General features: G+C 44.8%; 1 protein-coding gene across 2 annotated transcripts in view; it reads right to left on the bottom strand.

Moving 5' to 3' along the window:
• The window catches only part of TNFRSF21 (TNF receptor superfamily member 21), a 77,315-nt gene extending 55,318 nt beyond the window's left edge, over positions 1-21,997 (bottom strand). For both annotated transcript variants that reach the window (XM_020286990.2, XM_012744825.3), the window contains exon 1: positions 21,429-21,997. In XM_020286990.2, the coding sequence (XP_020142579.1) occupies positions 21,429-21,524 (96 nt within the window). In that variant the 5' untranslated portion in view covers positions 21,525-21,997. The remainder of the gene's footprint in view (positions 1-21,428) is intronic.
• Positions 21,998-22,999: the final 1,002 nt, after the last annotated feature.

Below are 22,999 nucleotides of genomic sequence, written 5' to 3'. Positions count from 1 at the left end.
AGTTGGCCCCGCTAAATGACAATATTGAAAACTAATTTTCAGCTTATGAGAATGCATTTATTTTCTTCTATAATCTAAGACTAAAAAAAAAAAAAAAGGATAGTGGTTGATTTTCTTATTAAGAAACTTAGGCCAGGCATGGTGGCTCATGCTTGTTAATCCTAGCACTCTGGGAGGCTGAGAAGGTAGGATTGGTCAAGGTCAGGAGTTCAAAACCAGCCTGAGCAAGAGCAAGACCCCCATCTCTACTAAAATTAGAAACAAATTAATTGGCCAACTAAAAATACATAGCAAAAAAAAAAAAATTACCCTAGCATGGTGCCACATGCCTGTAATCCCCACTACCTGGGAGGCTGAGGCAGGAGGGTCGCTTGAGCCCAGGAGTTTGAGGTTGCTGTGAGCTAAGCTGATACCATGGCACTCTAGCCTGGGCAACAGAGTGAGATTTTGTCTCAAAAAAAAAAGAAGAAGAAGAAGAAGCTAACCTCATCTTAGAGCCCCAAGAAAAAGAATCCTTTGCCTAACAATAAATTCTGTAATGTCTTCCCTTTTCATTCTGGCTTTAACTTTTTTATTTTTTCTTGTTCATTCTATTTGGAAAATAAGCCACAGTCACCCTCTTCTGAGCACGGCAGATGCACTGGGTAGAAGGAACTGTTCTGTGGAGCCCAAGTTCCTTTTGGCAAGTGTACGAAGGACAAGATTAGACCTAATCTCCCCAGCACTAACGATCTGACCCAAGAGGTTGCAAAAGTGGCTCTGTTCTATACTTCCCGGAGTTCTTTATTATCTAGCGTCTACGTGCAAAAGCAGCTCTAGATGGCTGCGGTGTTCTGAAAGTTTGCAAGATGGGTAAGTAACCCAAATGGCAGGTTGTCACACTTTATTTATTTATTTATTTATTCATTTATTTATTTTTATTTATTTATTTTTGAGACAGAGTCTCACTTCTGTTGCCCGGGCTAGAGTGAGTGCTGTGGCGTCAGCCTCGCTCACAGCAACCTCAAACTCCAGGGCTCCAGCAATCCTCCTGCCTCAGCCTCCCGAGTAGCTGGGACTACAGGCATGTGCCACCATGCCCGGCTAATTTTTTCTATATATATATTTTTAGTTGTTTGGCTAATTTCTTTCTATTTTCAGTAGAGAGAGGGTCTTGTTCTTGCTCAGGCTGGTCTCGAACTCCTGAGCTCAAAGTATCCTCCCGCCTCGGCCTCCCACGGTGCTGGGATCACAGGCCTGAGCCACTGTGCCTGGCCAGGCTGTCACACTGTAAATGAAAGCATAGAACCAAACTCGAGATCTAGCCAGGGGATGTTGACCATGGACTAACACCACGCTGATGTGCTGTGTGATCTATTAATACACCTGCCTAATCCTACCTGTGTGGGAGACTGGGCAGTCAGCCACACACACACCCAGGGTATAGACTTCTAAATCTATGGTAGGGGACAGTAGGTCCTGCATGAGTCCCCTGATCATTAACGTACCAGAGATCTCCCTCGCTGTACACAAAACCTACTTTACAACCCCACTGCCCTCACACTTTTTCACGCTTTAAGTGGATTTTATAGCTCTTTGCTCATTTGGAATAACAGATCAGATCAAGTTTCTAATTAAAGCAACGTTCAGGGCTGCTTAAACTATATCATACTGGGTAACCCACTTTAGACATTGTGTCTCTAAAAATGGACCTCTAAATTACTTCATACTGTAGCAGGCAACTCCAGCTCCTACAAACAGAGCTAACAAAGAGTGATACCTCTGCAGACTTGCCTGGGCTGAACACTAGAAATTAAATTCGTGCAAAAACCAGACACTATGAATTCACTGGACGAATATTTATTGAACACCTTCCAGGTGTGTGCAAGGCAGACACGGCTGGGGACAGAACCTTAAGAATGCTGTTCCAGGCTGGGTGCAGTGGCTCACGTCTGTAATCCTAGCACTCTGGGAGGCCAAAGCGGGAGGATCGCTCAAGGTCAGGAGTTCAAAACCAGCCTGGGCAAGATCGAGACCCCCGTCTCTATTAAAAATAGCAGGAAATTAATTGGCCAACTAAAATATATAGAGAAAATATTAGCCAGGTATGGTGAGACATGCCTGTAGTCCCAGCTACCCGAGAGGCTGAGGCAGAAGGATTGCTTGAGCCCAGGAGTTTGAGGTTGCTGTGAGCTAGGCAGATGCCATGATACTCTAGCCGGGACAACAGAGTGAGACTCTGTCTAAAAAAAAAATAATGCTGTTCCAGCCCTTATGAAATTTGCATTCTAAGGTGTGACGGACAAAACACTACTATATCAGTAATTACTTGACTAGAATTGAGATTACTGCTGAGAAGGAGACATAGAGTCTGATGGGAGGGGCTGTACCAGGTGCTTCCTGGCTCAGGGAAGTTAGAGAAATGTTTCGATGTAGTTTTTAAAAATGAAGAAGTAGAAATGAACTCCAGGCAGGGACAAGTAGAGGGGGATTGGGCAGAGGGAACTCCAGAGCAAAAGTATGAAGCACAAGGAAGCTCAGCTCAGGAACTTTTAAAAAGCTTGTGGTTCTATCTTAAGATGCAACAGGTGGCCACAGTTAAATTTAAAGGGGCTCTACGTTGTGATCTTAACCCAAAATGCAATGAGAAGTCATTATATGCTTATATGGGGGGAGGGGAGCGCATAATCACATTTATGAATATAAAAGTTATCTGGGCCGGGCATGGTGGCTCACACCTATAATCCTAGCATTCTGGGAGGCCGAGGAGGGAGGATCATTTGAGCTCAGGGGTTCAAGACCAGGCTGAGCAAGAGTGAGACCCCATCTCTACTAAAAAAAAATAGAAAGAAATTAACTGGACCAATAAAAAGTATATATAGAAAAAATTAGCCGGCCATGGTGGCGCATGCCTGTAGTCCCAGCTACTTGGGAAGCTGAGGCAGGAGGATTGCTTGAGCCCAGGAGTTTGAGGTTGCTGTGAGCTAGGCTGATGCCACAGCACTCTAGCTGGGACAACAGTCAGACTCTGTCTCAAAAAAAAATAAATAAAAATAAAAAGTTATCTGGCTGCAGGGTGGAAGGTGAAAGGGAGGTGGGGGGAAGGAGAGTAGATGAGAAAATTGACTTAGAAGGTAAGAGCCAAGGTGGAAGTTGGCGTGGATCTGGACTACAGTGGTAGCCGTGGAAACGGAGAAAAGGAGACTGTTTTGAGGGTTTGCATCAGCTGGATTTGGTGCATTTTTACTTAAAGCAGGGGAAACGGGAAGAAATCAGTGGTTTTCAAATAGGACTCAAAAGGGTACTGGACAGAACACAGCCCTCTGAGCTGCCCCTCAGGCCAGGGAGGGATGGAAGGTCGGCTCCAAGCCCCCACCTCTGCCTGAAATAGAGCGACTCAGCTTTACCAACTTGCTAATGGGGCTTCCAAGAAGGAATCCTCTTGAGGGAGGGAGTATTCCTGAAACAAGTCTGAAAATCACTGAGCTAGAGGGACCCCTAAGGCCTCTTCCAATTCTAAAGTAAAGGGCTAAATCCATCCATGCTACAAAGTGGGAGGAACTGCCCCACGGGCTCTCCCTTTCCTTGCTGAAACCCTGCTGAGAGGAAGAGGTGACCATGTCCCTTTCTCTGCGTGGAGACACCTGGGAAAAGTTATTCTCCTAAGGCCTTCAGTGGACTCATGATCTAAAACTAGACCTTTTCTCACCAGCCTGGTGGCAACACCCTGATTTCTAAGAAAATTAAAACATTGTAAAAATCATTCCCAAAGATTTTTGGGGTGCAGCAATGGGTAGTGGGGGTGAGATGAATCAAGTTCAAAATCAATTTTTAAGAATGGTCCCTCTGTGATAAAAAAACAAATTTAAGGCCGGGCACGGTGGCTCACACCTGTAATCCTAGCACTCTGGGAGGTGGAGGCGGGAGCATCATTTGAGCTCAGGAGTTCGAGACCAGCCTGAGCAAGAGCCAGACCCCGTCTCTACTAAAAAAAAAATAGAAAGAAATTAACTGGACCAATAAATATATATAAATTACCCGGGCATGGTGGCGCATGCCTGTAACCCCAGCTACTCGGGAAGCTGAGGCAGGAGGATTGCTTGAGCCCAGGAGTTTGAGGTTGCTGTGAGCTAGGCTGATGCCATGGCACTCTAGCCCGGGGAACAGAGTGAGACTCTTGTCTCTAAGTAAATAAGTAAATAAATACAAAAAGTTTAGGTGATACCTAAAGCTAATGTTAGAGAAAACACCTGAATTAGGAAGCATAGTCATTGAAAAGTGCAAAAGAGTAAGGGCCGAAAGACCTGAGGTTGAGTCCTACTTGGTCAAGACCCTTCATGCCCTCATGTGTACCAGGCTGGATAAACTAGATCGGAGGTTCACCAAAGCCTCAGGGCTCAAATGCAGCATCAAAATTACCTGGGAGGCTTCTTAAAAAAGATTCATATCCCCAGTCCCATCATCTGAGTTCATTGTGGGTCTGTAGTGGGGCCAGGAATTTATTTTGTTTTAGCTTTGATTTGTTTTATTTTTAATCTTTTCAAGTGATCCTGATGCCCAACCACATCTTAAGACACCCTGAACTAAGCCAGGACCTCGCTGGCTCTGATCTTCTCTGATTCTGAGATACATCCTAGAGACAGCCCAACCCCACTGTCAGGACCACTCTCTCCACTGCTTGTCCAACCTGGCATTTTTAATTGGTTTAATATACTAATTAAATTATTAAATAATTCGTATTTTATAATGAAAATAAACATTCTTGTAATAATTCTAATAGTTAGAAAGTATAGAGTAAAACATTTAAGTCTCTGCCCAAATCCGGTCATCCCTGGAGAGACTTGATGTTGATTTTGGTGCAGATCTTTCCAGACCCCTTTCAGAGCATGTACACATCATATATACGTCCATATGTACTTTTTTTTTTTTTTAAGAGAGTCTCGCTTTGTTGTCCAGGCTGAGTGAGTGCCATAGCGTCAGCCTAGCTCACAGCAACCTCAAACTCCTGGGCTGAACCAATCCTGCTGCCTCAGCCTCCCGAGTAGCTGGGACTACAGGCATGCGCCACCATGCCTGGCTAATTTTCTCTCTATATATTAGTTGGCCAATTAATTTCTTTCTATTTATAGTAGAGACGGGGTCTCGCACTTGCTCAGGCTGGTTTTGAACTCCTGACCTCGAGCAATCCGCCCGCCTCAGCCTCCCAGAGTGCTAGGATTACAGGCGTGAGCTACCGCGCCCGGCCTATGAGTGCATACGTACTTTAAGTTGGCTGTTTCCATTGCTTTTGGTTTTGTATTGTTTTACTTATCCAAAGGGGACAGGACATACATACTGTTGTGGGATTTGCTTTTGTTCATCTTCTAACACCGCATCATAGAAATTGTTTCCACATCAGGACAGGTAGACTACTGCATTCTCTCTAACAGCCAACACGTTCTCTTCAACAGTATGGTTTTGCCTTAATTTAGAGATTCTTTCAACTGAGGACAGGTAGATTACCTCCTTGTCCATATGTCAGTGAATGCATTTTTCTGTCTTCCATAATCCCCTCCCCTTCCCTTCTCATCCCCTACCTCAGTCTCTCTTTTCTTTCCTTCCTATTCTATAGGACAGATACAACCATGCTGCTCATAGTCTTTTTGAGAACCTCTTTCTCAAAAGAAATCACAATATGACCCATAACTTGGAACTTCTCATGCCATCTTATCCTGCCTGTTAATAGGAATCCACTATACATGTATTTGCAGCTCATAGGTGGACCAGACCTGAAGTAGAATATTGAAGCAAAGACTTGGAGAACAGAAGAAGGCTTGTATGCTTGTCCAGGCTCTATCTTAAGATCAGCAGGACCTTGTTTCACTCACTTACAAAATTAACTGGTTGGACTAGGTTGTATTCACCACTAACCTTCTAAGGTTAGTTTTCGATTATTTCTGTCAAGTTCCAGCTTCCCTGTGAAGCTTTTAATACTATTCCTAGGCCGTGCTCGGTGGCTCACGCCTGTAATCCTAACACTCTGGGAGGCCGAGGCGGGCAGATTGCTCAAGGTCAGGAGTTCGAAACCAGCCTGAGCAAGAGCGAGACCCCGTCTCTACTAAAAATAGAAAGAAATTAATTGGCCAATTAATATATATAGAAAAAAAAATTAGCCGGGCATGGTGGCGCATGCCTGTAGTCCCAGCTACTCGGGAGGCTGAGGCAGGAGGATTGCTTGAGCCCAGGAGATTGAGGTTGCTGTGAGCTAGGCTGACGCCACGGCACTTATTCTAGCGTGGGCAACAAAGGGAGACTCTGTCTCAAAAAAAAAAAAATACTATTCCTAGACACCCAGATTCCAAGCAGATGAGCAAACTCTTTGTCACATTTCCTGTTTCTGTTCCTCGTATTGGTGCCTAATTACATGCTGTCTTGTCATGTTTGCTGATGGCCTCATTGGTGTATATACTTATCTTCCTATAGTGATTATAAGCAGCCCAAGGCCAGGGACAATCACATAGATTACATTTCCTTGTGCAACCACCTCAATAACATGGAAATAATAAGCAAAGCATCCTCCCGGCCAGGGGTCAGCAAACTCAATCCCACATGCCAATTGTTCCTATAAATAAGTTGACTGGAATCCAGCCATTCATGTAGGTATTAACTAAGGCTGCTTTCATGCTACAATGGCTGAGTTGGATAGTTGCAACAGAGACCACACAGGGTGCAAACTTAAAGTATTTACTATCTGGCCCTTTACCAAAAAAGTCTGCCCGCACCTGCACTTAGAAGTCAAAATTCACACCTAACGGGTGCGTTGCGGGCTGTCTGGGGCACGGGCACACTTGTAGCTTGACTCTGGCGGTGCAAAGACAACTTATGTAACCAAAACATTTGCACCCCTGCAATATTCTGAAATTTTAAAGATAAATAAATAAATAATAATAAAAACCCCAAAACGTCAAAAAATACAGAGACCAGAAGCTCACTCACAAGAACCCTCAGGCCTCCTCTGAGAGTCTAGCAATGAATACTGAGTTCTTGGCTTCCTTTCATGACCCCCACTCCAATGAACACACCAGATATGCTCCTTTCATCCCCTGCTTGGGACTCTCAATGACCTCCTGCATGACTTAGGGTGAAATGCAAACCCTTTAACAGAGACAGGACTTCCTGTGGAATGCCATCCTGGCCCGCCTCTCCCCAACTGAAAACAAGTTTCACAATCTCCCCTCATTCTCTTTTTTCCCCCATAATTTTGTACTTACACGTTTAACTGTTTAGTGTATTTTCCCCTCTGCACCACCACAAGCCCCATGAGGACAAGGACCGGGGTCTCTTTCATGTACAGATGTTACCCAAGTCTCCAACGACCCCATTCATGGTATATCTGACAAGTATTTGTTGGCCAAATGAATGAATGGTTTTGCAAGCCATGAATAATTAGAAGCGGTTAATTAAGGGCGGTAGAGGAGGAGGTTGTTGAAGACGAGAACATGTATAAAGAAAGGATGAGAAAACCCAAAAGCCTCGACAATGTAGCCACAAAAACTCAAGTGACATGTCAGTCTGGCCTTACAGCCTTCAGTGTACAAGGAAATAGCTCCTTTCATCACCCGAGACCCCAAGAATGTCACTCTGTTTTAACAGAACTACAACTGCCTTACAAGAATCAAGCATGGTGCTTAAGATGACAAGCAAATGTACCAAAGGGTTAAAACATTTCCCCTTCATTTCTTTAAAAAAGATTACACTAACTTAGCGGTTAGAATGATAAGCGGCGTAATGAGATTACTCTCCAGAGGTTATCTATGCTCCATCCTGGTTTAAACTTTCATTATTTGGACAATTTCATTTATCCAGGACACTTATTAATACTTCACCAATAGTAATGGATGAATGAGGCAAATACCAGTGAGCCAACGCAAACTGTACAGGACTTAGGAGCCCTGTAAATACTTATTGAATGAGAAAAAGGTAAACCCAGAGCAAAGCAAATTTCAAAAGAGGGAAGAGGTAGTTCTAAATGACCGGCTGTGAAGGCTTCTAAGGACTTGGTGCTCACCTTAATGAGCCGCATCACACCTGTCCTGTTGTCACTTCTACTGCAGGGCACAGAGATGGGCCTGAATAAGGGCAAGACGCACACAGATATGCAAATACACATCAGAATGTTGATGCCTACTTATTCTTTTTTTATATATACCCTCAAACATTCTCTTACCTACCTATTTAGTCTTTAACAATTTTTGCTCCATGACCTCATCCTTCAAATAAACAAACAGATTCCTTGCGCCTTACAATTACAACTTATTTATGTCATTCTTGCTCCATATCAAATTCTAACAATTTTTTAATGGGAAATGAGCAAATTCAAGGTAGTGATAAACTTTCGTCTATTCATAATGTGTAAGCAAAGAGATTGCCTGTGAGTTTACTACACTATTTTTTTAATGCTGCATAAAGCTAGCCGTTTTAAGAGGAAACTCAGTTACCGAGTTACTCAGTAACTCAGTTACTGAGAGGATAAGGCAACCAAGTTATTGCTAAAGTGGTGACTATAAAACTCACCAACAGATGATCAAAAGGCAAAGGCCAGCAGGGCTGGACCCACCACTCCCAGAATTTGGGGCCATTTTATTTTGAACATCACATTAAATTCGTAATATCAAGACACTGGCTGCTTGGAATTCTCTAGATTTGAAAGGGGAAAATAAAAGAATGCATGAAGGGAAAAAGCTTTAAGGATAAAGTTTCCACAAATCACAGATAGAACTATTCCCAATGATGTCATATAAATTTAGTCAGCTCTTGCATTTTCTACTATCCTCTCCAATTTAAAAAAAAAAAAAAAAAAGTCTTCCGTTGCTAGGGCAAAAGCAGGGACTGCTTTTAAAGCTGGTGAATACAGAGAATGCCAGGCTAGAATGTGCTGACTACAGGACTGGAAGGAGGCAAGCTCAGGGGACACTGGAAAAAGGAAAAACCCAGATCCTATTTTCCCTAGGATCTGCAATGCGGAAGAAATACGTGCACTCAGCAATCAGTCCTTGGGCCACAGAACCTAGTCTCCTTTCATCTCTTTAGAAATAACTATTTGTAAGATCTCCATCTACATGAAGAAGGCAAGAACAGGGCTGCCCATGTATCTAATCACTAAGTAGTAAATGAATTGGCATTATATACAAGACAGAAGGATAGGCAGAGAGGGAATTTATATACGAGACAGAAGGATAGGTAGAGAGGGAATTCTACCCTGTATGTACTAAGGATTTACAGAAGAGCATATAAACCAAGGCAAAACCAACGACTCCAGCAGGTACTCAACTCCTGCATGAAAGTACATGTAAACACAAAACCTATTTCAGCATGGAGTGTGCCAGGCAGGCCCAGCTCTACCAGGTAATAGCTGGGTGTGACACTGTGATATAATAAGAAATATATATTTTGCTCCGTCCCAGGTTCCTAACATAAAGCTCCTAAAACCTTGAAATCGCCAGGCACAGTGGTTCACGCCTGTAATCCTAGCACTCCGAAATGCCGAGGTGGGTTGATTGCTCGAGGTCAGGAGTTCGAAACCAGCCTGGGAAAGAGTGAGACCCCGTCTCTACTATAAATAGAAAGAAATTAATTGGCCAAATAATATATATATAGAGAAAAAAAATTAGCTGGGCATGGTGGCACATGCCTGAAGTCCCAGCCACTTGGGAGGCTGAGACAGCAGGATTGCTTGAGCCCAGGAGTTTGAGGTTACTGTGAGCTAGGCTGACGCCATGGCACTCACTCTAGCCTGGGCAACAAAGCAAGACTCTGTCTTAAAAAAAAAAAAAAAACCCTGAAATCTCCACAGTGATGAGTGTTTTTTGTATGCAAATGAGATGACTGATGGATGAGAGCCCCTAGATATCTTCAGGATGGGGGTAGTCACCTGAGGGACCAGAGTTGGGACTTTCAGCCCCACCTCCAGCCTCCAGAGAGGGAAAGGGGCTGAAGGTTGAGTTGATTACCAATAGCCAATGATGCACTCAATCATGCCTAAGTAATGGAGTCTCCATAAAAACCCAAAAGGATGGGGTTTGTAGAACTTCGGAATAGTTGAACACCTGGAGGGTGTTGCATCCAGAAATGGCAAGGAAGCTCCACGCCCCTTCCCACATGCCTTGCCCTGTGTATCTCCTCCATCTGGCTTTTCACCTTTATTATATCCTTTATTAAGAAACTGGTAAAAGTAAGTAAAGTGTTTCCTGAGTTCCATGAGCCACTCTAGCAAATTAATCAAACCCAAGGAGGGGTTGTGGGAACACCAATTCATAACCAATCAATCAGAAGCACAGGTAAAACAACCTGGGGTTTCCAGAACTGAACTGAATTGGAGGACGCCCAGCCTGCGTCCACTGGAGAATCTGGTTTCAAAAGCGTTGTGTTGAGTGGTGTGAGAGTAGGAAAAACACTAGGATTTTTTTTTTCTGTCCTTAATTCTGAGCAGCCTTAGCAAGTGGCTCATTCTTGTGTCTCTGTTTCCTCGTCAGTATAAGAGATAATAATAGCAATACCTACTCTTCCGGGATGGTTTTGAAAATTAATTGTTAATATGGACAAAGCAGGCAGAACATGCCTAACACATAGCAAATGTTCCATAAATGTTATTTTAATTTCATTCCCACCAATTTATCATTTTACTATATTTTAGCTTTATGCCCTTTGGGATTAGACAATCTTGGAAAACACCCTAATTAAAATGCAAATATCTGATTCCTGAGAAGTATATCAAAGATGCCAGACTTTAAAAAGCTGTAATCCTGAAACACACCCTCCTGGACTTAGAACATACCAAAAAGCAAAAATACAAAGAGTTTAAAAGAGAAACAAGGGCCAACTGGCATTTTCAGAGCAGATTTAAAATAAAAACTTGGTATACAACAAATAAGACAGCACAAGAGAGGAGAAAGGATTTACTGTCAGTAAGTACAATTTAGATAACCAGAGCAGAATTTAAGTAAGCATTCTCCACAGTAAGTTTCCCTGATCTAGTCCCATAAGATGTTATGATTCTATGTTCTGAAAAACATGGAGTGAGCAAACTCCAGCACCTTCCTGTTTTTCTATAGTCCACAAAGTAAGAACAGTTTTTAGAAATCAAAAGTATAATATTTTGTGACATATGAAAAGTGTATAAAATTCAAATTTCAATGTCCACAAATAAAGTTTTATTGGAACACGCCATGCCCATTCTTTTAGGTATTGCCAAGGGGCTGCTCTCGCCGTACAAAGGAAGAACTGCACAGTTACTGCCAAGACCACATGATCCACAAAGCTAAAATACTTAACTATCTGGCTCTTCTCAGACAAAGTTTACCAACCCTTGGTCTAAAAGTTTAGAAAATGTTCCCGATTAGAATCTTCTCTTGCAAAGGCACAATTAGTACTAACCTACTGAGGGCTCCAGCAGGTCTGACAGAAGAGCTGCCAACAATGGTGACTTAGTGGAACCCAGTGCTCCCCAAATCTATTTCACCATGCAATCCTTTGCCCACACAGTGTGTACCAAGACCCTGCAAAATACACTGACATACTCTTACCATAAATACCACACTACAGTCCAGAAAAGTCAACAAACCCAACATTTAAAAGATGAAATACAAAATTCAAAGTTATCAGAACAGTGTATTTATCCTTGCAAATTTCTGACTGTTATGTTAAAACAAAATGAACATAAAAAAAAGAAAATATTCTCACACACAAAAAAGAAAATGGGTTTATAAATATAAACTTAAATTTGTATGTTATTAAATATAATAATATTAAAGATAGAATGTAAAAAAATATGCCATACACAGACAATAAAAGCTTATAACCAAAAATGTATAAAGAATTAATGCAAATGAGGTTAACATCACTTCTACTCAACAGTTAAGACAGGAGGGTACATGAATACATAAATACAAAGGTAATCATCATATGGATAAATTTATGACACCGCTAGCAACCAGTGAAATGCAAATTTGCACAACCAAGGACCCTTGCATATTTAAAGCAGCATAAAGAAATTAAAGTTATAAATTCCAATGCTGGCAGGCTTGTAGAGCAGAAAGCACATTCACAGGTGGCTGATGGCACTCTAAATTAATTCAGTATTCCTGAAAACAGTCTGGCAATATGCAGCCAAAGCCATAAAACTGTTCATTCATTTCCTTTGACCCAGTAATCCCACGTTGGAGAATACACCTTGGGGAAACAACCCAAAAGGAAAAAAAAAGAGGGATTGGTTTGTACAGAGACAACTTCATTAGAGCTGCTTGCAGTGGAAGTAGCAAAGCCAAGTATCCAACCACAGCGGAATGGCTCAACACTCTAATAACCAGAGGGATTACAGCTATTAAACAATGGCAGGCATGAAGGCTGGAACTGACATAAGTCACAAACACCTCAAAGTGATTCAATACACATCCAGACTTGGGGTTTCCCAATCCCACCCGCTCCTCCCTCCGCCTTCCCTTCCGAAGTCATCAGACCACCATAGACTGCTCAACTTAGAAACCCAGGAGTCAGCCTTGATCACTGCTCTCTTTCAACACCACCTGCCCCCTCCTATGTCACCTTGGTAAACTCTCTCCAAAATCTCTATCTAGTAATCCCCATCATCACTGCCACCACCCCAGCGCCATCACCTCTGCCCCGAACTACTGTAAAAGATTCTAACTGGCCTCCCACTTCTACACTCCCCACCCCCCAATCCATTCTCCACAGAGCTGCCAGAGTGGGGGAAAAAAAACCAAATTCAAGCCATAACATGACCCTGCTTCCCACTGCACTGAGTTGTGGTCTGATGCCCTCATGGTTTAAAAGGTCTTGTCTGATCTAGCCCCTGCCTGCCTCTTCAACCTCAGTCCAACCTCCCATTGCCCCCATTCCGAGCACCAAGCACAACGATCTTTCCTTCCTCTGAGCCCTTCCATGTGCTCTTTCCCCCTACTAGCATACTCTTCCTTCTGCTCTTTGAAAGGTTGGTTCTTATTAAACATCACACCTTCTATGAACTCCAAGAGGGAGAAACTATGAACAACCTGTCACTGTCATATACCCAGAGTCTAGCAGAGCCTGACATTTAATAGATGCTCCACAAATTTTCTTAAATCGATGAAAAATATATCTCTGTAAGACAATAGACAATAGCTACACAAACAAAAGCAGGACACAAGCAAGTACATAGACATTAGTTTTAACTATCCATAAATACTGTCAGTGAAGAGAATGGAATTCAGAAGACACATAAAGAAAATTCCATATCCACTCCGTTCCTCTAGTCTGCCAACTTGCTTAAGTTTAAAACGTACTTTCTTTTTTTTTTTTGAGACATTGTCTCGCTTTGTTGCCCAGGCTAGAGTGAGTGCCATGGCGTCAGCCTAGCTCACAGCAACCTCAAACTCCTGGGCTCAAGCAATCCTTCTGCCTCAGCCTCCCTAGTAGCTGGGACTACAGCTAATTTTTTCTATATATATTAGTTGGCCAATTAATTTCTTTCTATTTATAGTAGAATGGGGGTCTCGCTCTTGCTCAGGCTGGTTTCAAACTCCTGACCTCGAGCTATCCACCCGACTCGGTCTCCCAGAGTGCTAGGATTACAGGTGTGAGCCACCACACCCGGCCTAAAACATTCTTTCTTAATAACTCAACTACCCTTGAGTTGTAAGTTCAAAGTATTGAGATGTGGCTCAAGCTCCAGCTACCCTTGTCTAGAATGAATGAACAGTTAGTTTAAAGCAAGATCCTTCTGGAATTCATTCAACGATCACTTACTGCTTAACTACTATGTATCAGGGCATTGACCCAGAAACACAAAGATGAATAGCACATTGTCTTTGAGAAGCTGAGATGGGGTGACAACTTTGGCCCTGAGCATTCCAAATGAGGAGAGAAACACATACAACCTAATCCATTTTCCTGGACAAGGTATGTAAGGTTTAAACTCAAGAGGAGGCAGCCATGGACTTGTAGACATAAAGAAGAGCAAAGATTGCATAATATCCAGCTAAATTATTCTGGGAACCTGTCACCATTTGACTTTGATTCTCCTTCTCCCTTCCCAACCCTAACACATCTCCTAATCCTGGTGGAGCAGACCTGGCCATACGTAGGATGAAATCAGCAATGGTCTTGTCCCAAAGATTCTTTGGGAGGCCAGAATTCTAATCTCTTCTCCAGGACAAATGACTAAACAATTTCCTCTCACCCTTTCCCTTTCTCTAGTCTACTCAGTGTTTACACTCTTCAAAAAGATGTTTAAAAGCTTGCTTAAGAAGGTGCTATCAGTGAATTGGATAAACCACACACAAGCACACCACCTATGGGACCACTCAAATCATGGCATTACACCAGTTTCTAAGAGACCTGAAATGAAAAGTGAGCAAAGGAAATACTAATAGCAGATGGTACAAGCCCATGCACTTATCCTATACAAATAATTAGGCAGGCAGTAGAGAAAACCCTAAAAGGTCTTCAAGTTCTCAGAATAAGCGAGTTGGAACTACATTGCTAAGCAGAACCCATGTCACACTGTTACTCACTAAGCAAATATTTTTCAAAATGACCCAAGTAGCAGGAAAGCAAAGCACCCACCCCTTATTTATAACATTGCAATTTGCAGGAGTATCTTTCCATTTTAGCCATGGTGCCATTGCCCGTCAGAATCACACCATAGGAAAATGCTTGCCAATAACTCCCTGCCCTCCCCTTTCAGTCCACACACACAGGTTGCTCTCACTTTATAACCACTAGTTTTGGCAGAACTTCCAAGCACCACCATGGAGCAGAACTGCTCAGTGATTTCCAGAAGAAGAATGTTCAACTCTTGGGTAAAATCATTCGCTTTATAGGAAACAAAATTCTGGTAAATTAAAGTGACCTACCCCCTACCCACACTTGGCAGAAAGAGCAGTGGGCACAAAGCCACAATGACCTAGATTTGAATCCTCTCTCTAGCAGTTGCCAATTGCATGACCATAAACTTTCTCAAATTTCATTCCCTTATCTGTAAAATGGGGCTAATGCTATACCCTGTGGACTTGTAAGATTTACTGAGATCGTTTGTAGACAATATTCAATGCAATGTCAATGGTAAGCACTCAGTAAATAAGGGCTGGTGACATCAATGTCAGTGACTAATATGAACAGCCACTTTCTTACTCCTCCCCTCTGGGTTCTCAGAGCTGAAGCCCTGTTGAATCTGCACCTGTTCTCATTTGATTCCAGGACTCATGAACTCACTCTTTTCCTCTCTCTCCTCAATCCATTAAGCTCATGTTCCTTTTCCCGAGACAGGTTTGCAAATGGCACCAAGCAACAGAGCCACCCAGCAGTTCTGGTAGCAGAGGAGCAAATGGAAAACTATATAAAGATTAGATAATGAGCCTTGCTATGATTGAGCTTACTAAGTCCCCCTCTTTTTTTTTCTTTTGTTTTTGTTTAGAACAAATTCTTAGGCATAACTTTCATATATCTAAAGAGAAGCTAAAGCCATAGGACAGTGCCCTGACCACCCCCCCCATCACACCCTGCCCAATTCCACAACGGCCTGAGATCCCTCTGAGCACAACTTTTCCACCACTGTGAACATCTGTCATCTCCAAAGCCAGGGCACTGATGTGAAAATCCTCCTGGTGGCCTTCACCATCCCTCAAGAACAGTGAGCTCACAACTGCTTTGAGTCAGCGGCCAAAATATCAGTGAGCCCCACCTCTCTAAAGCCCTAAGTCCCACTCATACTTACATCTGCCACGTTGCTCCCAGGTTATAATCTCTGCCCGATCTCCTCTCCTCTTGGATTCAGGCTGGAAGTGGGAGGTGGTAGGAAAGCCAGGTGGCAGTATGCAAGCCAATTTAGGATTCCTGTTTATTTTCTGGTATTTGACAAACACAAACACTGAGGCAAGGCCAGTATTTATTCATGATCTCGCCCCTCTTCCTAAAGAATTAAAGCTCAGCAGCTGCTACTGCAGCAGCCACGAAGCCCAGGCTAATGCTAAATGGGAACTCAACTTTGGAGACCAAACTGCTGCGATGACTTCAGGTGTCATATCTACGTATAAAGGGCCAGACTGAGTCAGCTCCAAGTGATCACTGGACACGTGCCCAAAGCTCTGAGATAACTTGGGCTCCTCTTGTCACAGAAGAGAAGCATCTGAGTTTGCCAGGAAGTTGCTGGCGACCTGGCGTCACCGGAATTTGCCAGGCCTGCTGGTAGGGGGTGGGGGAAAGAGAGCCAGCAGGGTATTAGTGCTTACTGGAAAATAAGCACGGCGGTTTACACTCAAAAGGAAAAGTCATTCAATTCATACTGGCCCTGAGTCATCTGATAATGCATCTGACCATTACCCGTCACCTCTTCCCCCTAAAAAGAATGAAGTTGGCTTAAGCTAATTATAGTTTACATGCTTTATAAACAGCCAGTTGAGCACATAAGCAATTTGCAACTTGCCTATGGAGCCTCCAAAGAGGATTTTCCTCTACGTGGAAGTAGTCAAGTGCAAAGTTGAAGTGTGATGTCTCCACGTCCTGATCTACAAAGCAGAAAGTACACAAACTACCTGCCAGAGCCAGCCCAGAAGCTTGCACCTACTGTGCCTACCCAACAAGGACACGCTTGGAAAAAGGGACTATCTGCAAACTGTCCTGGAAAATATGCCGTTAACTGTGCTTACCATGTCCAGCTAGATAGACTTTGTCCAAATTTAGCTACACTAAGATATGCAATATGGGCAGCTGGTGCTTATAGGCATGCTCTATGCCTATTTAGTCTCAGTTTTTTTCTCCTAACTTAAAGCAATCCTTAAATCCCATTTACAAGGGATTTTTTTTCTTGCTGACTTGGTAAGCTTGTGTAGTTTTTTTTATACTGGAGGTCGGTTTGCTTGGGGCTGAACCTGAGGCGGATTCAAACATATGCCTTTGGAAACAGTTCGGTGAGAAAGCTCCATCCCATTCTACACATTTTGACTGTAAGGATGACTCACGGCTCAAATCTGGAATCCCGCATGCCAGGGCGGGCTGTGGCTTCCCCACGCCTCTGACTGTAAGTCACCTTCCTACCGAGTCTAATGTACGTTATTCTGAGGCTTTGGGAGGGTTTTCTTTCTCTGCCTTTCTGACTAACAGCCGAAGTTACTTCAGGTATTTTAAAGATTTTGACATCAGTCACATTTGGTGTTGTACCCTGGGTATATACATTCAACGGCTAATTCCATATGAGCAGGTGAAACCCAGCCGGAACTGCCGATGGCCATGTTCATTTTATTTACCGTATTAATTGTACCTTCATGGCAAGATCCAAATCCCAATTCATCCCTGGCTCCCCACTGCCACTTCCCCCTGCCAGTGCCTCACTCAGAAGGAGAGCTCAATGTAGGCTTACTGGGAACATGAAAACTAAATCACTTCCCCACTTCTATTTTTTCCTCCATGCAACAAAAAATATAGGGTGTTAGATCAGTAGAGTTTTATCCTCCCGGCTTTCGAATTTCAGGATTATAGAATTAAGGTGCATAAAAAGGAGAAAATCTTTTGGATATAATAGCTCTAATTTACAGTTCTACTTGAACTTGCCACCAAATCTTGATATAATTCAGGACTCCGGCCACCACCAGACCATCCCACACCCGCCTAACGGGACAGCATGAGTGGTGTACCAATTCCCGGGTAATTCACTTTGGTAGGTGAAGATCCAGAGGTAGCACTAAACCAGACCCCCAGTGTCAATGACTGGTACAAACACTAATACTTGGTCCTTTCCAGCCAAACACACAGCCGGACAGGCTATTACAGCAAATGGCCCTCTATCTGGAATCCATAATACATGCAAAACAGTGGTTTCCAAAACTTCGGAACTGAGTTCCTTATCACTCAGGGATCCCCTCTCTTCTGACTGCTCCACCGCCAACAATCTGTGCAGTCAAAGCAAGCTCCCTGAGGGCAAGAGGCATCTCTGACTATGTATTTAATAGTGTCAAATGGGCAAGCCCTTCTAGAACGTTCCTTCACACTGGCGCAAACCTGAAGGTCTCATTTATCTCGCTTCCAGACTTTTGGTCTGGAACACATGGCGTGTCTTTCCGTTTGTGTTTTACTTCCTAATATTACACAGACGCCTCAAGTCATCAGAAACAGACGGGCAAGCAGCAAGAACACTAAGGCACTCATGGAATTCTCATCTATGCTCTGCAACTAACCAAACCACCATCTCAACTTTCCCCCAGTGAGCCTTCTCTGTTGTTACATTTTATTATAGAGCAATTTGGACTTGTGAAACAGGCAGCCTGGGGGGGGGAGGAGAACATGAGCTGAGGAGCCAGGCAGTCCCGGGTTCCAGTCCCAGTGCCATCACACGTGGCCTAGAACAAACCAATGAAGTTCTTGGAGCCTCCATTGTCTCATCTGCAAAATGGACATAATACCACCTGCTTCCCGGACATGCTGCAAATAAATGAGATACTGTATGAAAAGCACTTGGCATACAATAATTGCTCTCTCTATATATAATTGCTATATATATATATCTCATATCAGATTGTATGCATATATATTAGTATTTTTGAAAGCTTTTAGTAAGCTATCCTTCATGTGGTTAGCCTGCCATGACCAAAAAAAAGTACCAAAATATGATGACAATAAATATTGCTACACCAAAAGGGAAATATATGAAAGAAAAGGGATAACTGAAAATCATAATGAACAGAATATTTTACTGAGAGTGTTATTTTTTAGTCCAACTGCAATATGTGGGCATGTCACTAACCTTCCCACTGCAGTGGGAAGTGTTCTAAGTACCCTGCCATGTTTACGGGACTCCAGTACCTGATGTCTGTCACTTAGACATGGCCAAGAATCCCAATGGGATAAATGCTCCTTAGACTAATGTCATGAGATCATCCTTTTACACATTAACAAAGCCTGTCCTGAGCACTTGGGCACGTAGAATGGGGATGGGAAAGACAAAAGACGTTTCCTCCCACCCCTGGTTGGGGGTTATGACGTAGTCCCTGGCACACCCTCTGAGTCACCCTTTAGGATGATGGGGTCAGCCCCACGCTATCCCATGAATTTAAGTGAGCCTTTTTTATTACAGTTAGCTAAAGAATAAGGAATCCAGTATTGGTTATTGCCCTGAGACTGCTTCTAAGCCCCATTATAAATTTCTTCTTTTTTTAAACAGCCATACTTCAATTCTCAGGTCTTCAGTTGCAAATCCAGTGCACAGTTTTTAGGTAAACTGAGTTTGATGATTTAAGAAAAAGGAGCTGGAGCTGGGCGTGGTGGCTCAGGCCTGTAATCGTAGCACTCTGGGAGGCTGAGAAGGGAGGATCATTTGAGCTCAGCAGTTCGAAACCAGCCTGAGCAAGAAAGAGACCCCGTCTCTACTAAAAATAGAAAGAAATGAATTGACCAACTAAAAATATATAGAAAAAATTAGCCGCGCATGGTGGCGCATGCCTGTAGTCCCAGCTATGTGGGAGGCTGAGGCAGAAAGATCGCTTGAGCCCAAGAATCTGAGGTTGCTGTGAGCCAAGCTGACGCCACAGCACTCTAGCCTAGGCAACAGAGTGAGACTCTGTCTGAAAAAAAAAAAAAAAGAAAGAAAGAAAAAGGAGCTGGTCCCAGTTAGTTAAGGCAACCTACCCCATGATCACATTGAGACTTTCCTTTAAGCACCTATCTCACGATAAAAGGTAACATATTAATAAACGAAATATTGCACAATGCCTTGAGATTTAATCTGGGAGTGGACTCCAAGAGGAGTATAATAATCAGATGTGGTGAGGCACCCAACATGTGGTAGGTTAGAGTAGTGGATCAAAACCCGTACAAAAGGAAACTCGATAGATCTAACGCCACTGATACTAGAATCAGTGGGCTTAGATGGATTTCTTTCTACATCAAGACTGTCGATCCAGGTTCACTGCCCCAAGAGACGTCCCTACTGCTTACCATCAACCACATTTGTTTCAAAGATACAAACCTTGACTTTGCCATTACTATAAATGGGTAGAAAAGAGTTTCCAAAGGTCAAGGTAGGGAGATACTGATAATAAATTCAATTAAACATGAGGAAAAAAAGAGTCTCTAAAGGAGACTGGGACTTGCCTCATTATAAATGCCAACAGCAACAAACTTTTCTTTAGTCTCCCTCTTCCTCTTAAAACACACACACACACAAGGAACCAGAGTGTCTGTAGGATGAATTCTCAGACCATAGCAACTGCAAGGCCCCGAGATCTGAGAGGTTCTTGGCTGGCCAGGAGTTAAGCCCTTTTGGAGAAGGAGACAGGGAGCCTGCCTTTTCCCTTACACAGCCCTACCATGAAAACAAGCTCTTGTTTTTTGTTTTTGTTTGGTTTTTAACTAAGAATCTCCATCCTCCCTGCAGGGATAAAAGATAGGCATGAGAAGCTTATAGTGCCTCAAAAGGGTTTGATATCAAATTTTTTTCCACCCAACTTAACCCTTCACTCCAATATCTGCAAATAAGGGGAAGGGATTTGGGGAAGGTTGAGGGTAAGTTTGGGGTCAAGGGTGGTTTCAGGCTTGGACCAGGTAAGTAATGGAGGACTTATGCATAGGGCATGCCCAGAGGTGGATGAGGCTTGAGTGATGAAGGAGCCTGCACCACCCTGCGGGGTCACCTGCCTAGTCACAGGTAAAGGAGGAATAAGAAAGACTGGAGAAAATTCATCTTCCTTTTATAAAGATCTCTTGCCCCCTCCCCCCACTGGAGTGCCAGCGAGCCGGCTGGCTGGGAGCCGGCGCTTTGGAGGCGCCTGAGAGTGGATGTAAGGGTTCTGTCCGTCTGGCGTGCAGAAACTGGGACCCACCCGAGCCAAGAGAGGGTAGAGAGGGTGAAGGGGTGGAGGAGGGGGCGGCTTGCGCCCTGCTGCGGAATGCACGGCGCGGAAGCACCCGGAGGTCCCCAGTGCCCGGCGCGCGCCGGTACCACTCGGTCTCACTGCGGTAGCATCCCGACATGACACTGCAGCTGCAACAAAGCGGCCGCCGCCGCGCGCCCTCGGCGCCCTACCCCGCAGCCCCTGCCCCACACCGCGCGGAGGGGGCAGCAGCCATCGGTGTGGGGCTGTGGGAGTGGGGAGGGGGTACTGGGTAGGCCGAGTAGGGGCGAAAGCCCTGAAATGCGCAGGACGCCGGGCGGCAACCTCTAGCGCCTCCTCCAGCGCAGCCAGACTGCAAGGAAAACAATTCGCCTTCATTCCCGAGCTTCGGCTGAGCCCTGCGATCCCCCCTAGATGACCTAGTCGGGGCTCTCCGGTGTGTCGCCTTCCCTTGCGACGCGCCCCCCACGCCCCTCCAAGCCAGCCGACCAGCCACGCGCCTCCCGGAGCCCCGGCCCGAGGACCCGCCCCGCTCCCCGGCAGCGGCTCCGGCCCCGGCGGGGCCGCCGCCCCCGGTCCCTCCCGAGCGCTCACCAGGAGAAGGGAGCCCGCGATCATCGTGGCTCGGGCTGGGCGGGCGAAGCGGCTGCAGGAGGCGAGGGTGGTGCTGCTGCTCGCGGAGGTCCCCATGGCTGAGCCGGGGGCTCGCAGGGGCGCACGGCCCCGCGGCAGCTGGAATCGGCGGCTGCTTCTGCCCAGCGCCGCATCCACCGCCGCCTCCCGGGCCGGGAGCCCATCTACCTCCAACAGCCCATGTGCACTGCGGCAGCCCGCAGCCGGGCAGGGGCGGGAGGCGGCCGGGGAGGCTCAGAGGGCGCTCAGCACCTGCCCAGCGGCGCGGCCGCCCGGGCGGGGAGAAGCAGCCGCGGCTGCAGCCCGCGCCCCCCGGTGCTCTCCTCCGACGGCCGCTGCGGAGAACCAGGGAGGAGGGCTGCGCGCGAGACAGCGAAGGAGCAACTTCCCATAGCGAAGCTTCCAGCCGCTGCCAGCCGCCCTCCTCCGCTGCCCGGACCGGCCGGCGAGGGACTGAGTCGGGTGGCCACCGGGCGCGGGGACACACGTGGTGGCGCCGAAGGGGCGGGGGACCGGCCCTTTGTGATGTCACCCGAGAGGAGGCTGGGCTCTTTGTGCGTTTGGAAAGGGGAAGTGGTTCCAGGTGGAGCGGCGGGGAGGCAGACAGTGCCCCTTGGCGTTCGCTGAAGAAACTGCATTTGCTTGTTGAGCAGGGAAAGCGCCGCGAAAGCATGCATGCACATCCCCGACCTAACCTTACTTCTCGTTTCCGAGGTAATTCTAAGTAAATTATTTCTACGCCTGACTCCTCTCTCTTGTTCCTGGCACAATTATTAAAAACAACCAGTGACCACAGAGCACTTAGATCAACTGCGTGACCGCAAAGAGACTTGCGTGTTACTCCTTAAACTCTGCTGTGCTTTGCAATCACCCCGGAGAGTTTAAAACATACATGTTAATTCCTGGGTCTCACCTTCAGAAATTCTGATTTAATCGGGACAGAATGTGGCCTGGCCTAAGCAATGGAATTTTTTAAAGTTCCGGAGGTGATTCTAATATAGAAGACTTTAAGACCCTCTGGAGTTTGCGGTCAGCTGGGCTAATGAATGCAATTGAGGAAATCCAGGACAAAAGGCTTCCAACCCCAGAGCCGCTGGTGTTTGGGTCCGTGAATGGTCTTGGAGAGAACTTGGGACTCCTTATAATGTATGGACAAATGCATTTTCCTAATTAAAGAATGCAGAGTTTTGAATCCGATGATCACAAAAATTGTTAAAAATCACCCCTCCTTCCAAATATAGTGTTAAAAGTTTTTGGCTGGGCGTGGTGGCTCATGCCTGTAATCCTAGCACTCCGGGAGGCCGAGGGGGGAGGATCGCTCAAGGTCAGGAGTTTGAAACCAGCCTGAGCAGAAATTAGCTGGACAACTAATATATATATATATCTTTATATATATATATATATATCTTTATATATATATATATATATATATATATACATATATATATATATCTTTTTTAAAAATTAGCCAGGCATTATCGCACATGCCTGTAGTCCCAGCTACTCTGGAGGCTGAGGCAAGAGGATCACTT

The sequence above is a fragment of the Microcebus murinus genome, chromosome 5 (assembly GCF_040939455.1).
Source record: "Microcebus murinus isolate Inina chromosome 5, M.murinus_Inina_mat1.0, whole genome shotgun sequence".
In the NCBI taxonomy this organism is placed as follows: Eukaryota; Metazoa; Chordata; class Mammalia; order Primates; family Cheirogaleidae; genus Microcebus; species Microcebus murinus.
The sequence above is the reverse complement of the archived record's forward strand: the minus strand, read 5'-3'. Positions and strand labels throughout refer to the sequence as shown.